The sequence below is a fragment of the Littorina saxatilis genome, linkage group LG16, assembly GCF_037325665.1.
Source record: "Littorina saxatilis isolate snail1 linkage group LG16, US_GU_Lsax_2.0, whole genome shotgun sequence".
Classification (NCBI taxonomy): Eukaryota; Metazoa; Mollusca; class Gastropoda; order Littorinimorpha; family Littorinidae; genus Littorina; species Littorina saxatilis.
The window spans coordinates 2,134,842-2,149,874 of record NC_090260.1 but is presented as its reverse complement, the minus strand read 5'-3'; the positions used below and the strand labels follow the sequence as shown (position 1 = coordinate 2,149,874).

At 48.6% G+C, this 15,033-nt stretch overlaps 1 protein-coding gene across 1 annotated transcript in view; it reads left to right on the top strand.

Annotated features, from left to right (window-relative positions):
• The window catches only part of LOC138950209 (dynein axonemal heavy chain 6-like), a 165,561-nt gene that overhangs the window by 40,585 nt on the left and 109,943 nt on the right, over positions 1-15,033 (top strand). Inside the window, exons 29-33 of the mRNA XM_070321958.1 lie at positions 6,498-6,608; positions 7,124-7,249; positions 8,525-8,680; positions 10,806-10,967; positions 14,430-14,567. Coding sequence (XP_070178059.1) covers positions 6,498-6,608; positions 7,124-7,249; positions 8,525-8,680; positions 10,806-10,967; positions 14,430-14,567 — 693 coding nt within the window. The remainder of the gene's footprint in view (positions 1-6,497; positions 6,609-7,123; positions 7,250-8,524; positions 8,681-10,805; positions 10,968-14,429; positions 14,568-15,033) is intronic.

The following is a 15,033-nucleotide window of genomic DNA, read 5'->3' as shown; positions in this document are numbered from 1 at the left end:
TACAAACGGCCCCCAACCAATCCACTTTCTGGCTCCCATTCCAACTGTCACAGACACTAAGCACTCTTGTAATAGAACATGGTGACATCTCTACAAACAGCCCCCAACCAATCCACTTTCTGGCTCCCATTCCAACTGTCACTGACACTAAGCACTCTTGTAATAGAACATGGTGACATCTCTACAAACGGCCCACAACCAATCCATTTTCTGGCTCCCATTCATTCCTTTGCAGGTACTGAATGTTCTTATGCGCATTAAACATAGAGATATCTCTATAAACAGCCCCCAACATATCCACTCACTGATTCTCATTCAAACTTTCACAGACTCTGGTGAAAGAGTACACATCCACAAACATGATTAAATTACATATCTTATCCCAACTCACATAGAGCAATTTACTTCAGTTTAGTGCTAGGACGCTGAATAGCATCGCCTTGGTAACAAGGGGAGGTCACCCTAAAAAAGAGCTACCTTGACCCCTTAACAGGACAAAGTCACACGTGACTTCCTGACCTTGCCGCCATCTTTGAATCATTCAATCTGAGCGAACGACGAAGAAGAAGAAGAAGAATCATTCAATCTTCAGCGGTCCGTGTCTACAGACGTGTTTTGATTTTGCTCCGGCTTTCAGCCGGTTTGTCTGACTTCTGCCTTTGTCAGACCCTGCCTTGGTTCTTGCACACGGTCCCTCTGCTCCTACTGTGTGTTTGGGTGAGCTTTTTTGTCGTTTGTTATCGTTTTGTGACTTAGGTTTGGTTGAGTACTTAGCTTTGTTTACTTTTTTTCCGTTCGCCATGTCGGATAAGGAAAGAATAAAAATGCTAAGTCAGTGGCCGAGCCTTCTCCCACAAAGAAGCCTTCTCGTAAGTCGTAGAGTCGGCAGGTTAAGCTTTGATTTTAGTCACAGATCCTTGACTAAATCCTCGTTTGATGTGTGTTAGACTTACCTAATTCTCCGGCTGCCTAGTTTGCCTTCAGCTACGTCACCGGTCTTGTCCGGTTCATGTCCTGTTAGCGAGAAGCAGGATGTTTATGCTATTTCGCACTCCTTGAGTGCTCAGATATCCTCTCTTTCAGCCGAGTTTTCGTCTACCAAGGCTGAGATGTGTCTTTGCCTTCCGGTGTGGGAGGTGTGCGTTCCCTTGCCAGGGTGTGTGTTCCGCCTTCCCTTACGTCCGCTGACGTTCACGCCTCGTTTGATGGCAGCCGTGGTGTTTCCCTGCTGCGTTCCCAGGCCTCTTGGACTGACGACGATCAAGGTATTTATACTTCGCCAGTAACCGGGTTCTCCGGCCAAAACGAAGTGCGTGTTTGGAGAGAGTAGCCACACCGGTTCGTGTGCGCGAAAGCTTAGGCCCTCGGTCTACGTCGTTCCGATCGAGTGAACGTCTAGATCGAGGGAAAAGCCCAGACACGCGTTCGGTCTCTGACCGAACAGGGGAAGTGCGTCCTCCGACACTCCCTAGAGGAGCGGTTGGTGCGGCAGCACAGCTTTCACAGCTTTCCCCGCTTCCGCCTTTTAGGCAGGAAGCAGTCCCTAGAGACGTACCGCTTGGGTATAAAATCCCTCGTGGGCGTCTCTTCCGGGCGACACTTTGTCGGACTATTGTAGTCACGGCGGAAGTGTCTTGCCTGACTTCACGGAAGTGAGGGACTACGAGTCGGATTTTGGCACTTCCGTCCAGGATGACGAAGATGTCAACTTCCGCATACCGACTAAGCTTCCGCAAGCTCTGGCTTTACGAGCGGAGGAAGTGGCTTCACGGTATTTTGAGGAGGGGGTGACATTCCCCACTTCCGCCCGCTGGGCAGGAAAGCAGTCCCTAGGGACACACTGCTTGGGTATCGCATCCCTCGTGTGTCGTCTCTTCTGGGTGACGCTTCGCCTGACTATTGTAGTCAGGGCGGAAGTTCGTTGCCTTGTTGCACGGATGTGCGGGATTATGTGTCGGATTTTGGTGCTTCTGTTCAGGTTGACGAAGATGCCAACTTCCGTGTACTGGTTGAACTTTCGCTAGCACTGGCTTTGGCGGCGGAAGTTACTTCACGGTAGTTCAAGGAGGGTGCGGCAACACTCGTAGGTTTGTTGCCCAACCTCCTTCCGCTTTGGGGGATTCCCGTTCTGCGAAGGACTGGAAACAGCAGTTCCGTTTTCGGAAATTCCCGTTGGTAGCGTTTGAGCTGTCTATGCTACTGACTACTGGGCAGTATGGCGGTGCGTTTCACGCTGTACCGTGGTTAACAGCACAAGGTTTGGCTCCTGATTCAGCGCAGCCTTACCGTGCTTCTTTGTTTTTAGCCTCAGCTTTGCCTGCTGGTTTGGCTAAGAAGTTTACACTGCTGCATAATTCAGTCAATTTGATTGGCTCGTTTGCCTTGCCTCGTTCCTCTTTTCCGGAACTTGCAGTCCTTAGGCAAGATGATACAGCAGAGACAGAGTAGTCCCGTTTTCGGAGAATTCTCTTTTGTCTTTGGAGTAACTGGCTTACGCTTGCTTGAGTTATCGTCTCTCTCTGAGACTTTGCAGAGATCTCTGTTGTGATTGATCGCGTCGTCATTAGACCCATTCAGGTTTCGCGACGATGCGGTAGAGAAAGTTGTCACTATTCTGGTAGGGAAGACGGCTACAGTAGAACAGTATGTTATACTGAGTCCTCTTTCTTGTCTCTGGGGGAATAAGCACATGATCTTTTCAAGTTATCCTCTGTTTCGGAAACTTTGCAAGATTTTTTATAGAGCTCTATCTTCTCTGCTCTTGTTAACTTCGAGTTTCGTCGTGACGCACGGGAGAGGGATGTCATGTCGCTTCTAGCTACTTTGGCTAAAGTCTTTTGAACAGCGGAGCCTCCCAGCGCTTTTCTTGGCACAGTGCTTGGCTCAGGTTGCAAACAAGAGGCGGATCTACTCCGCTCTTTGCTTTTCGGAAATTCCCGTTGGGAGAAGCTGTGATCTGCGTCGGCTGGCCACATTTGGCCTTTATTTAGGCAAGATACGAAGCTAAGCAAACAAACATTGGGTTAAACCCTCTGCCTTAGGCAGCTTCGCGGTATGTACGCCCATCTTTGGTGCGGCATACCTCTTATTTTTTCACCTTCTAGGGTGAAGTTGCTAAGGCCTCAATTTTTGTTTTTTGCCTCTGTGGCGAAAAACAAGGCAAGCTGTTAAAACTATCTCAGCTTTTACGGCTTACGGAATTGCGCTTTCTCATCAGGGTCATCAGCTTTGGTTTCCGACAAGTCGCCAGAACATGTCCAAATTATGGGCTCACATTCTGACTAAATTTTTAGGCTCACTGAGCCATTGCTCGTAACCTCTCAGTCGGAACTTTTCCGGCTAAGCCTACCTCTTGAGGCAGTGGCTTCTGTCAGCGACTTTCGCTGCGCAGCACAAAGGACTCGCAGGAATTCCTTAGTTTCAGCTTTTCTTTCTAAGAGGTTACGGAAAGAACTAATCACCATCATGTGGCTAAGCCTAGGTTTGGCACAGACGTTTTTAGCATTGGGGTTGTTTTTCTTCCACACGCAAAGACATACACCGTCGATTGGCGGGTACGCCCTTCTCAGGGAAGGGTGGACAGGTTGCAAAGTCTGTTTTGTACTCTGTCCTTGATAAAGAGAGCGGCTGTACGTGTTCTGACCTCTCTTCTTGGCCAAATGGAATCGATGGCCACTCTTGTGCCCTTAGGCAGAGTCCACAAGCGGCCATTTCAGGCTGCCCTGAGTTCGCTGTGGAAGCCTTCTCTTCAGGGCTGGGAGACAGTAGTCTCTCTTGAAAGCTGGTTTCGGCACACAACGAGGCAGTGGCTGCTCCCTGGGATTTCACAGGGAGTGCCAATCTCGTTTGCCCCCCCCGGACGTTTCTGTTCACAGACGCGTCTATGGAGGGCTGGGGTGCCCATCTTTCTGTTCACACTGCGTCAGGTCTGTGGAACGAGACGCAGAGTGGGGGGCACATTAATGCCCTAGAGTTAGAGGCTGTTTTCCTGGGACTCCAATCGTTTCTGTCTATGGTCAGGAACGAACAAATTGGGGTTCGCACAGACAACACGACCATGGCGGCCTATATCAACAAACAGGGAGGCACTTTGTCTCTCGCTCTTTCTGTCAGGTCAGGTCAGATTCTGGCCTGGGGCAGCCAGCACCTTATTCGGTTGTCAGCGAAGTACATCCCAGGCAAACTCAACGTTCTTGCGGGCTACCTCAGTCGCCCGTCGCGTACGATGCACACGGAGTAGACTCTGACTCATCAGGTCCTACAACGTCTGGGTGCTTTTCAGCAAGCCTACAGTCTATCTGTTTGTGACAAGATTCTCCTGCAGGCTTCAGGTCTTTGTCTCCCCCTTTCCAGACCCAGGGGGGGGGGGGGGGGGGGGGGAAACAGACGCCCTAGAAGTAAACTGGTCGCGTCTGATAGCCTATGCTTTCCCCCTGTTTCATCTCTTGGGAAAGGTTCTCAGGAAGGCTGAGCGGGGACAGCCTTGCTTGGTGTTGGTGGCCTCTTGGTGGCCCAGCCAACATTGGTTCCCCGTCCTCCTTCGCCTCGCAGACGGCCCTCCCTTCTTTCTAGGTCGCTGCGCCGTTCTGGCTCCTCATACGCTGCTTTAGGCTTTGTCCAAAAGGCCCACAGGGAATCGACCAGCACTGTTTATGCGTCACACTGGTCAGCTTGGACAAAGTGGTGCTCGGGGAATGGAGTTACTGCTACTTCTCCTCGCTCTATGCATGTAGCAAATCATCTCTTGTGTTTGGCTTCTCAGGGCTTGGCTCCTTCTTTTTGAGAGTCAGGCGCTCAGCCATTTCTTCTACTCTGAAGCAATTAGGGCATAGCATTAACCTGGTTGGTGTAATTGATAATGTTCTTAAGGGGGCAGCTATTGGTTTTACGAAGGCTAAGTCCCCTCTTCCTGTGGGGGACTTATTTTTGGTACGCAAGTTTCTAGCCTCTTCGGATTTCGAACCTTTAGCTTCAGCGAGCTTAGCTAACTTGACTCGTAAATCCTTGTTCCTCGTTTTGTTAGCCTCTGCCGTAGAGGCAGTGAGGTGCACGCTCTTTCAGGCCTGGCTAAGGATATTTCTTTTGAGAGCTATGGCTCTTTTGTTTTAAGATTTTGGCCGGGGTTCCTTGCCGAAAACCAAAAACATGGTCTGTCCTCCTCTGTTATTCGCATTCCTCCTTTAAGTGGGATTCTTGCGTCTGGTGACCCTGATATGGTCAATTGTCCTGTTCGTACTCTTACCAGCTACTTATCCCGTACCACGCCTATTAGGTCTAGCGACCAAAAACTGCTCTTCATCTCAGTTAACACTGAAAGGAGCAAGGACTTGTCGCGGGTCACTTTGGTAAGATGGGTCTCTACGCTTATTAAACAAGCGTATGCGTGGTGGCACAGACAAGTTGGGATTGGGCATTCTGTCCTTCCTAGGAAGTTGTCAAGAACTCATGAAGCCAGAGCCTGGGCTACTTCTCTGGCAGTCCTCCGCTCAGGCGTGCTGGCAGAGGTCCTAGACGCTGCCTACTGGAAATCGCAGGGCGTCTTCATCAACTTTTACCTGCGAGATGAGGCCAGCACTCGTCATGATGGCAGTAGCCCCCTACCAGCCATTGTTGCTGCTGGACAAGTGGAATTTTGTTTTCCCACCTCCTTCATTAGCATTCTGCTCTATGTGAGTTGGGATAAGATATGTAATTTAATTGAAAATTTTAATCTAAATTTTAATTTGATTATATACTTACCCAACTCACATAGTGGATACCCGCCCTCCTGCCCCGCTTTTGGGGTTTTATGGGGGTTTTTCCTAAAAAAGAGGGAAATTTTTCTATGTTCGCTTTCGATAGAATGATTCAAAGATGGCGGCAAGGTCAGGAAGTCACGTGTGACTTTGTCCTGTTAAGGGGTCAAGGTAGCTCTTTTTTAGGGTGACCTCCCCTTGTTACCAAGGCGATGCTATTCAGCGTCCTAGCACTAAACTGAAGTAAATTGCTCTATGTGAGTTGGGTAAGTATATAATCAAATTAAAATTTAGATTAAAATTTTCAAATTTGGGATAGTGTTCAGGTTAAAAAAAAAACGAGAAAAAAAACTGCTCTAGGATTTCTTTGGAGTTTGCAAGCAGCCAGAGAGTTGACTTTGTCTTAAGTTACAGCTTAATTGTTGCCACCTGGGGTGTTGTGAATGAGAAAGTGACCAACTGGATGGGACTACAAGACTTGTTAAAATCACACACAAATCTCAAATGAAACCAGTCCAACCCAGCACTTGGTTCCCATCTAGTTAGTCACTTTCTCGTCCACGCCACCCCTGGAAGTAAAAAATACGACGGGGGATTCATACATGGGTGATCAATCAGTTTGATGGGTTGTATTTACCTTGCAACTAATTGTGTGCACCTAATTACCTGAGGTAGGAACTTGCCTGCAACTAATTGTGTGCACCTAATTACCTGAGGTAGGAACTTGCCTGCAACTAATTGTGATGTGATTGCCGTGTACAGGTGGTGCTGACGGTGTCACAGCTGATGTGGTGTCGCGACATCTCCGACATTCTGGACGGAGACTTTGACCGCCTCGAGGCAATGAGAGAGTTTGAGACCAAGAGTTACAAGGTCAGTGTGTCTGTGTGTCTGTATGTATGTGTGGGTGTTTGTGTGTGTGCGTGTGTGTGCATGCATGTGTGTGTGTGACCGACTATTTGAGTTTAACGTCCTCTTACACCAGTTGGCCTATATTGGGACAGGTATTGGTAATATGCTGATAATATGGTGTGATACTTTGACTTGAATAAGCTGTGGCTGTCTTCTTTGACACGCCAGCATTGGACTTGTCTCGTCGAAGTATCAAGAGATGATTCATGCGTGTCTTGGATTTTTTCAAGCCATGAATCTTTGCTGTGAGTTTGGGATCGTCCTTTTGTGCATGTTTGCACATAGGAGTGTTAAGACACCGAAGAGAGTCTGCAAAAAGTTGTCTGTGTGTGTGTGTGTGTTTCTGTCTGTCTGTCTGTCTGTCTGTCTGTCTGTCTGTCTGTCTGTCTGTCTGTCTGTCTGTCTGTCTGTCTGTCTGTCTGTCTGTGTCTGTGTCAGACAAAGATGAAGTAAAAGAATACTGTGCTCTGTGACAGGACCTGAACAAGCTTGCAGCCATCGTGCGTGGAGAGCTACCCAAGCTGTCCCGCGCCGTGCTGTGTGCTCTCATCACACTGGACGTTCACGCCAGGGACATGGTGACCGCCATGGTCAAACGAGAGGTAAGTGGTCAGCACCATGACCGGGGGCTGGGGAGATGGAAGGGGGGGGGGGGGGGGGGGGGCAGCGTTATATCACTCATGTGACCATGGTATATTTTATATTTTGCTGATTGACACTGAAATTCCAGGCACTCAATTGTTGTACTTCTCTGTGTGTGTGTATTTGTATGTTGATGTTTATGCCTGTGTGTGTAAATCCAAAAACAAGTCGCGTAAGGCGAAAATACAATATTTAGTCAAGTAGCTGTCGAACTCACAGAATGAAACTGAACGCAATGCCATTTTGTCAGCAAGACCGTATACTCGTAGCATCGTCAGTCCACCGCTCATGGCAAAGGCAGTGAAATTGACAAGAAGAGCGGGGTAGTAGTTGCGCTGAGAAGGATAGCACGCTTTTCTGTACCTCTCTTTGTTTTAACTTTCTGAGCGTGTTTTTAATCCAAACATATCATATCTATATGTTTTTGGAATCAGGAACCGACAAGGAATAAGATGAAAGTGTTTTTAAATTGATTTCGACAATTTAATTTTGATAATAATTTTTATATATTTAATTTTCAGAGCTTGTTTTTAATCCGAATATAACATATTTATATGTTTTTGGAATCAGCAAATGATGGAGAATAAGATAAACGTAAATTTGGATCGTTTTATAAATTTTTATTTTTTTTTTACAATTTTCTGATTTTTAATGACCAAAGTCATTAATTAATTTTTAAGCCACCAAGCTGAAATGCAATACCGAAGTCCGGGCTTCGTCGAAGATTACTTGACCAAAATTTCAACCAATTTGGTTGAAAAATGAGGGCGTGACAGTGCCGCCTCAACTTTCACGAAAAGCCGGATATGACGTCATCAAAGACATTTATCAAAAAAATGAAAAAAAACGTTCGGGGATTTCATACCCAGGAACTCTCATGTCAAATTTCATAAAGATCGGTCCAGTAGTTTAGTCTGAATCGCTCTACACACACACACACACACACACACAGACACACACACACGCACATACACCACGACCCTCGTTTCGATTCCCCCTCGATGTTAAAATATTTAGTCAAAACTTGACTAAATATAACAAAGAGACTGCCAACGTTCCAAAATTCAGAATAAAAAAACAAGAAAGATAAGTTGTTGGAACGTTGTTATTGACAAAACAATACATTCACAGATATTTCCACCCAACGGTCTTTTAAGTGAACAGACAAACAAATATTCACACAAAACTTATTTTGATAAAACTTATTGTGCCTGTGTGTGTGTGTGTGTGTACAGGTGGACAAGCTGACGGACTTTGAGTGGCAGAAACAGCTGCGGTACTACTGGGACACGGACCTTGACGACTGCATCGTGCGCATGTCCAACTCCATCTACCACTACGGCTACGAGTACCTGGGGGCCTCCGCTCGCCTCGTCATCACTCCTCTCACAGTCAGTAGTGTGTGTGTGTGTGTGTGTGTGTGTCTGTGTGTGTCTGTGCGTCTGTGTATGTGTGTGTGTGTGTGTGTGTATTTAGAGATACCACCAATGGCATGTGCATTAAAGATATTTTCCTTATCATGTAAACCACCTCAGGTCTATTCACACTGTGCAGACTGGACATTCTGTGCTGATTGAATGTAAGGGGTTCACTGAGGTGTCAGGTACACACGGAGGTGTCAGCTACAAAATCGAGTTCAGAAAGAAATGGCATTGTTTAGAGGAAACAAGCTATTGTTTTTACATTTAGTCAAGTTTTGACTAAATGTTTTAACATAGAGGGGGAATCGAAACGAGGGTCGTGGTGTATGTGTGTGTGCGTGCGTGCGTGTGTGTGTGTAGAGCGATTGAGAGTAAACTACATGTACTGGACCGATCTTTATGAAATTTGACATGAGAGTTCCTGGGTATGATATCCCCAAACGTTTTTTTCATTTTTTCGATAAATGTCTTTGATGACGTCATATCCGGCTTTTTGTAAAGGTTGAGGCGGCATTGTCACACCCTCATTTTTCAATCAAATTGATTGAAATTTTGGCCAAGCAATCTTCGACAAAGGCCGGACTTCGGTATTGCATTTCAGCTTGGTGGCTTAAAAATTAATTAATGACTTTGGTCATTAAAAATCTGAAAATTGTAATTAAAATAATTTTATTATAAAACAATCCAAATTTATGTTCATCGTATTCTTCATCATTTTCTGATTCCAAAAACATATAAATATGTTATATTCGGATTAAAAACAAGGTCTGAAAATTAAAAATATAAAAATTATTATCAAAATCAAATTTTTGAAATCGATTTAAAAACAATTTCATCTTATTCCTTGTCGGTTCCTGATTCCAAAAACATATAGATATGATATGTTTGGATTAAAAACACGCTCAGAAAGTTAAAACGAAGAGAGGTACAGAAAAACGTGCTTTGCAGCACAGCGAAACCACTACCGCGCTGAACAGGCTCGTCAGTTTCAATCCGTTTTGCACAAGCGGCGAACTACGGTCATTGTGAAAAAATGCAGTGCGTTCAGTTTCATTCTGTGAGTTCCACAGCTTGACTAAATGTAGTAATTTCACCTTACGCGATTTGTTATTTGCTGTGTTTGACAGAAGAAAGAATTTAAGCCCTTAGTGTTTGATAATATCAAACAAAAAAGTGCATATTTGTGATGACATACAAACGCTGTGTGACAGGATCTTGCTACGTGTGTCCGAATATTGCTACCTGTGTCTGACTGTTGCTACCTGTGTCTGACTGTTGCTACCTGTGTCTGACTGTTGCTACCTGTGTCTGACTGTTGTTACCTGTGTCTGACTGTTGCTACCTGTGTCTGACTGTTGCTACCTGTGTCTGACTGTTGTTACCTGTGTCTGACTGTTGCTACCTGTGTCTGACTGTTGCTACCTGTGTCTGACTGTTGCTACCTGTGTCTGACTGTTGCTACCTGTGTCTGACTGTTGCTACCTGTGTCTGACTGTTGCTACCTGTGTCTGACTGTTGCTACCTGTGTCTGACTGTTGCTACCTGTGTCTGACTGTTGCTACCTGTGTCTGACTGTTGCTACCTGTGTCTGACTGTTGCTACCTGTGTCTGACTGTTGCTACCTGTGTCTGACTGTTGTTACCTGTGTCTGACTGTTGCTACCTGTGTCTGACTGTTGCTACCTGTGTCTGACTGTTGCTACCTGTGTCTGACTGTTGCTACCTGTGTCTGACTGTTGCTACCTGTGTCTGACTGTTGCTACCTGTGTCTGACTGTTGCTACCTGTGTCTGACTGTTGCTACCTGTGTCTGACTGTTGCTACCTGTGTCTGACTGTTGTTACCTGTGTCTGACTGTTGTTACCTGTGTCTGACTGTTGTTACCTGTGTCTGACTGTTGTTACCTGTGTCTGACTGTTGTTACCTGTGTCTGACTGTTGCTACCTGTGTCTGACTGTTGTTACCTGTGTCTGACTGTTGCTACCTGTGTCTGACTGTTGTTACCTGTGTCTGACTGTTGCTACCTGTGTCTGACTGTTGCTACCTGTGTCTGACTGTTGCTACCTGTGTCTGACTGTTGCTACCTGTGTGTGACAGGATCGTTGCTACCTGTGCCTGATGGGAGCGCTACAGCTTGACCTGGGCGGGGCGCCGGCAGGCCCTGCTGGCACGGGCAAAACAGAGACCACCAAGGACCTGGCCAAGTCGCTGGCCAAGCAGTGCGTTGTCTTCAACTGCTCTGACGGCCTGGACTACAAGGTGAGTCATTTAATTCCTTTGTGGATTTCGTCAGAGCTAGCCTTGACTACAGTGTTACCTGTGGTGAAAGGACAGCCTTGACTACAGTGTTACCTGTGGTGAAAGGACAACCTTGACTACAGTGTTACCTGTGGTGAAAGGACAGCCTTGACTACAGTGTTACCTGTGGTGAAAGGACAGCCTTGACTACAGTGTTACCTGTGGTGAAAGGACAGCCTTGACTACAGGGTTACCTGTGGTGAAAGGACAGCCTTGACTACAGTGTTACCTGTGGTGAAAGGACAGCCTTGACTACAGTGTTACCTGTGGTGAAAGGACAGCCTTGACTACAGTGTTACCTGTGGTGAAAGGACAGCCTTGACTACAGTGTTACCTGTGGTGAAAGGACAGCCTTGACTACAGTGTTACCTGTGGTGAAAGGACAGCCTTGACTACAGTGTTACCTGTGGTGAAAGGAAGCCTTGACTACAGTGTTACCTGTGGTGAAAGGACAGCCTTGACTACAGTGTTACCTGTGGTGAAAGGACAGCCTTGACTACAGTGTTACCTGTGGTGAAAGGACAGCCTTGACTACAGTGTTACCTGTGGTGAAAGGACAGCCTTGACTACAGTGTTACCTGTGGTGAAAGGACAGCCTTGACTACAGTGTTACCTGTGGTGAAAGGACAGCCTTGACTACAGTGTTACCTGTGGTGAAAGGACAGCCTTGACTACAGGGTTACCTGTGGTGAAAGGACAGCCTTGACTACAGTGTTACCTGTGGTGAAAGGACAGCCTTGACTAGTGTTACCTGTGGTGAAAGGACAGCCTTGACTACAGGGTTACCTGTGGTGAAAGGACAGCCTTGACTACAGTGTTACCTGTGGTGAAAGGACAGCCTTGACTACAGTGTTACCTGTGGTGAAAGGACAGCCTTGACTACAGTGTTACCTGTGGTGAAAGGACAGCCTTGGGACCAGCCTACATTGCAGGTATCTCTTGGTGAAGTGATCATCGTCAGTCCCCTGACTGGGACAGTTGTCAAAGGGACGTGAGGGCTGAGGAGGCCGAGACCCTTCTCCAGGCTGTTCTGTTGGGGGCTGTCAACAGGAGGCCGAGACCCTTCTCCAGGCTGATCTGTTGGGGGCTGTCAACAGGAGGCCGAGACCCTTCTCCAGGTTGTTCTGTTGGGGGCTGTCAACAGGAGGCCGAGACCCTTCTCCAGGCTGTTCTGTTGGAGGCTGTCAACAGGAGGCCGAGACCCGTCTCCAGGCTGTTCTGTTGGGGGCTGTCAACAGGAGGCCGAGACCCTTCTCCAGGCAGTTCTGTTGGAGGCTGTCAACAGGAGGCCGAGACCCTTCTCCAGGCTGATCTGTTGGGGGCTGTCAACAGGAGGCCGAGACCCTTCTCCAGGTTGTTCTCTTGGGGGCTGTCAACAGGAGGCCGAGACCCTTCTCCAGGTTGTTCTGTTGGGGGCTGTCAACAGGAGGCCGAGACCCTTCTCCAGGGTGATCTGTTGGGGGCTGTCAACAGGAGGCTGAGACCCTTCTCCAGGGTGATCTGTTGGAGGCTGTCAACAGGAGGCAGAGACCCTTCTCCAGGCTGATCTGTTGGGGGCTGTCAACAGGAGGCAGAGACCCTTCTCCAGGCTGATCTGTTGGAGGCTGTCAACAGGAGGCCGAGACCCTTCTCCAGGCTGTTCTGTTGGGGGCTGTCAACAGGAGGCCGAGACCCTTCTCCAGGGTGATCTGTTGGGGGCTGTCAACAGGAGGCTGAGACCCTTCTCCAGGGTGATCTGTTGGGGGCTGTCAACAGGAGGCAGAGACCCTTCTCCAGGCTGATCTGTTGGGGGCTGTCAACAGGAGGCCGAGACCCTTCTCCAGGCTGTTCTGTTGGGGGCTGTCAACAGGAGGCCGAGACCCTTCTGCAGGCTGTTCTGTTGGGGGCTGTCAACAGGAGGCCGAGACCCTTCTCCAGGCTGTTCTCTTGGGGGCTGTCAACAGGAGGCCGAGACCCTTCTCCAGGCTGTTCTGTTGGAGGCTGTCAACAGGAGGCCGAGACCCTTCTCCAGGCTGATCTGTTGGGGGCTGTCAACAGGAGGCCGAGACCCTTCTCCAGGTTGTTCTGTTGGGGGCTGTCAACAGGAGGCCGAGACCCTTCTCCAGGTTGTTCTGTTGGGGGCTGTCAACAGGAGGCCGAGACCCTTCTCCAGGGTGATCTGTTGGGGGCTGTCAACAGGAGGCTGAGACCCTTCTCCAGGGTGATCTGTTGGGGGCTGTCAACAGGAGGCAGAGACCCTTCTCCAGGCTGATCTGTTGGGGGCTGTCAACAGGAGGCAGAGACCCTTCTTCAGGCTGATCTGTTGGGGGCTGTCAACAGGAGGCCGAGACCCTTCTCCAGGCTGATCTGTTGGGGGCTGTCAACAGGAGGCAGAGACCCTTCTCCAGGCTGTTCTCTTGGGGGCTGTCAACAGGAGGCAGAGACCCTTCTCCAGGCTGATCTGTTGGAGGCTGTCAACAGGAGGCAGAGACCCTTCTCCAGGCTGATCTGTTGGAGGCTGTCAACAGGAGGCAGAGACCCTTCTCCAGGCTGATCTGTTGGAGGCTGTCAACAGGAGGCGGAGACCCTTCTCCAGGCTGATCTGTTGGGGGCTGTCAACAGGAGGCCGAGACCCTTCTCCAGGGTGATCTGTTGGGGGCTGTCAACAGGAGGCTGAGACCCTTCTCCAGGGTGATCTGTTGGGGGCTGTCAACAGGAGGCAGAGACCCTTCTCCAGGCTGATCTGTTGGAGGCTGTCAACAGGAGGCAGAGACCCTTCTCCAGGCTGTTCTGTTGGGGGCTGTCAACAGGAGGCCGAGACCCTTCTCCAGGCTGTTCTCTTGGGGGCTGTCAACAGGAGGCAGAGACCCTTCTTCAGGCTGATCTGTTGGGGGCTGTCAACAGGAGGCCGAGACCCTTCTCCAGGCTGTTCTGTTGGGGGCTGTCAACAGGAGGCAGAGACCCTTCTCCAGTCTGTTCTGTTGGGGGCTGTCAACAGGAGGCCGAGACCCTTCTCAAGGCTGATCTGTTGGGGGCTGTCAACAGGAGGCCGAGACCCTTCTCCAGGCTGATCTGTTGGGGGCTGTCAACAGGAGGCCGAGACCCTTCTCCAGGCTGTTCTGTTGGGGGGCTGTCAACAGGAGGCCAGGGAAGCTCATCTGCATCCATTGTGTAAAAGCCATGGGTAAAAGCACAACAGGGCCGGTGTACAGGAGTCAAGATATCCCTGACTAAACTCTCCAGTGTAAAACATTCAGATGTATGAGTCCAGGTTACCGTTTCTTGGGGCTAAAGCCAGCGTTAAAAACGTACATCCTGCCGCTTTGAGGCTGGTGAGTCTGGTAAATGGTTGACTAGCTGGAAGCTGACAATACATGAGATGGTAGATGATGATTGAGTAGCTCGGTACAATGTTGCTATAGAGATGTGTGTTCCATGTTTCAGATGATGGGCAAGTTTTTCTCTGGCCTGGCCCAGTCGGGAGCATGGTGTTGTTTTGACGAGTTTAACCGCATCGACATTGAGGTTCTCTCCGTCATCGCCCAGCAACTCATCACTATCCGTAACGCCAAGGCACAGAAGGTGTGTGTGTGTGTGTGTGTGTGTGTGTGTGTGTGTGTGTGTGTGTGTGCATGTGTGTATGTGCATGCGTGTACGTGTATGTGTGTGTGTGTGTCTGTCTGTCTGTGTGCCACTTTGTCTGTATGTCTGTGTTTGTAACAGCTGTCTGTTTTCTCTGTGTTGACAACAGTTAGTTGTTTGTCTTGATAACTGTTTGTACGGTGCGCTGGAAGCTGTCTGTTGTCTGTGTTGATGCAGTAGCTGTCTGTTCTGTACTTTGGCATTGTCTGTGTTAGTTACTGTGTTTGTGTTCTTCTTGGTAACGTGTGTGGGTGTGTTAAAACTCTCAGTAACACGTCTCATGTTTGTGTCTAGCAGCTGTCGCGGTTCATGTTAGAGGGCTGTGAGATGAAGCTGCTGTGTGTGTTAAACCGCTCAGTAACACGTCTCCTGTGTTTGTCTGGCAGCTGTCGCGGTTCATGGTTGA